At 44.5% G+C, this 1,944-nt stretch overlaps 1 protein-coding gene across 1 annotated transcript; it reads left to right on the top strand.

Moving 5' to 3' along the window:
* The first annotated feature begins 885 nt into the window (after positions 1–885).
* LOC115792592 (histone H4) lies at positions 886–1,279 on the top strand. Its single transcript, XM_030747186.1, has one exon. The coding sequence runs from the start codon at positions 903–905 to the stop codon at positions 1,212–1,214; it is 312 nt and encodes a 103-aa protein (XP_030603046.1). The 5' UTR covers positions 886–902; the 3' UTR covers positions 1,215–1,279.
* The last annotated feature ends 665 nt before the right edge of the window (positions 1,280–1,944 follow it).

The following is a 1,944-nucleotide window of genomic DNA, read 5'->3' as shown; positions in this document are numbered from 1 at the left end:
GATTCATTGTGACTGAAAGGTGTGAAATTAAATGTTAATAAAAATAATTATTACAGGCATTCAAACTGGCAGACGGCTCTGATGGTGAATCTATTTTGCAGGTGTTTCTTTTCTCGATTACGTCACTGAATGTGTGTTTGGGTCAGCGCTAGTTCTTTACTTCAACAGAGGCTCACATCCAGGTTAAAGGTGGAGTACCACCACCTACACGGCCAGGATGCTGACGCAAACAGCAGCCCTGAGTTCTCTGCAGGTACCTAACCTTTGTCCCCCCTCCTCACCCCCTCACCTGTGCTGGTGTTTTTTTTTCTTTTGTACTCAGAGCCACCTCCACAGTTAAGTGTCTGACATTAACCTCTTAGATGGCATTAATGGCAAACACCTTCGTATCTACATGAGCTTGTATGCAGATAAATTTGACCTCTCCCCAGGTGAGACTACAGCAGTAGGGCTTCATGCAGGAAATCTTTCCTTGCTGCGAGGTTACTGCCCACTGTTGTGATATTATTATTATTATTATTATTATTATTATTATTACCGATATGTCTGTTGTGTGGTCTGGCACCTGATTTTTAATTCTGGTATTGCAAATGAAGTTCCTACATTATCTGATTGCAAGTTTTTAGATCCATCTGTGTTTGCAGCCAGGTAGTCTTTATATAAGCTCCCCGTATGTTCTGCTATTGGTTCTGTCTGGGCCTCAAACTGACAAATCATCCGTAGAAAGAACGTCAATCAGTAGCAACGGTTACATTTGAAAAATGTGGGCAGGACCGGCGAGATTGGCTCCACCTAGCTCAAAACAGCTGTTCTCTATTACGTCCGCAGTTCTGACAGAAATGCATTGTATCCCGCGTGCAGTTTTCATTCGACTTTGACCGTTCAAAGAAGAAACTGTAACCATGAGTGGAAGGGGCAAAGGAGGCAAGGGACTCGGAAAAGGAGGCGCCAAGCGTCACCGTAAAGTTCTCCGCGATAACATCCAGGGCATCACCAAGCCCGCCATCCGCCGTCTGGCTCGCCGTGGCGGAGTCAAGCGTATCTCGGGTCTGATCTACGAGGAGACCCGCGGTGTGCTGAAGGTGTTCCTGGAGAACGTGATCCGTGACGCCGTCACCTACACCGAGCACGCCAAGAGGAAGACCGTGACCGCCATGGACGTGGTGTACGCTCTGAAGAGGCAGGGCCGCACTCTGTACGGCTTCGGCGGCTAAACTCACTCCCAGCAACCGAGACAACAACGGCTCTTTTAAGAGCCACACACCTCAGATAAAGAGCTCTGTTCTGTTTAACTTACTATAACTCAAGTGGTGTTAACATGTAGTCATTTATACAAAAATTGACAAATACATAAAGCAATACCAAGCTCACCCACATTTGTCATGAAACTTTTTTGGTTTTTTATTTTTTTACAAATGCTACTTTCCTAAGAGAAAAGAGAGACTATTCTAACTGTCCAGATTTGTACACTTGTAACAACACAAATTTAATGAGTTGGCTACACTCTAATATCTCTGTCTCAGAGTGATGCTGAAAAGCTAATTAATGCATTTATTACTTCTAGGTTGGACTATTGTAATTCATTATCAGGCTGTCCTAAAAGCTCCCTGAAAAGCCTTCAGCTGATCCAAAATGCTGCAGCTAGAGTACCATATCACCCCAACAGAGCACTTCTCTCTCAGACTGCTGGCTTACTTGTGGTTCCTAGGATACTTAAGAGTAGAATGGGAGGCAGAGCCTTCAGCTTTCAGGCCGCTCTTCTGTGGAACCAGCTCCCAGCTTGGATTCAGGAGACAGACACCCTCTCTATTTTTAAGATTAGGATGACTGTTGGGTTTTCTCTGTAATTATTGTGGGGTCTTTACTTTACAGCAAAAAGTGCCTTGAGGCACCTGTTTGGTGTGAGTTGGTGCTGTATAAATAAAATTGAATTGAAAAGGCTGA

Source organism: Archocentrus centrarchus, chromosome 14, assembly GCF_007364275.1.
Source record: "Archocentrus centrarchus isolate MPI-CPG fArcCen1 chromosome 14, fArcCen1, whole genome shotgun sequence".
NCBI lineage: Eukaryota > Metazoa > Chordata > Actinopteri > Cichliformes > Cichlidae > Archocentrus > Archocentrus centrarchus.
This window is presented reverse-complemented; position numbering and strand designations above follow the sequence as displayed.

Bases quoted from the DNA above. Each gene is read 5' to 3' on its own strand.
- LOC115792592 (XM_030747186.1), top strand. From the start codon at position 903: ATGAGTGGAAGGGGCAAAGGAGGCAAGGGACTCGGAAAAGGAGGCGCC.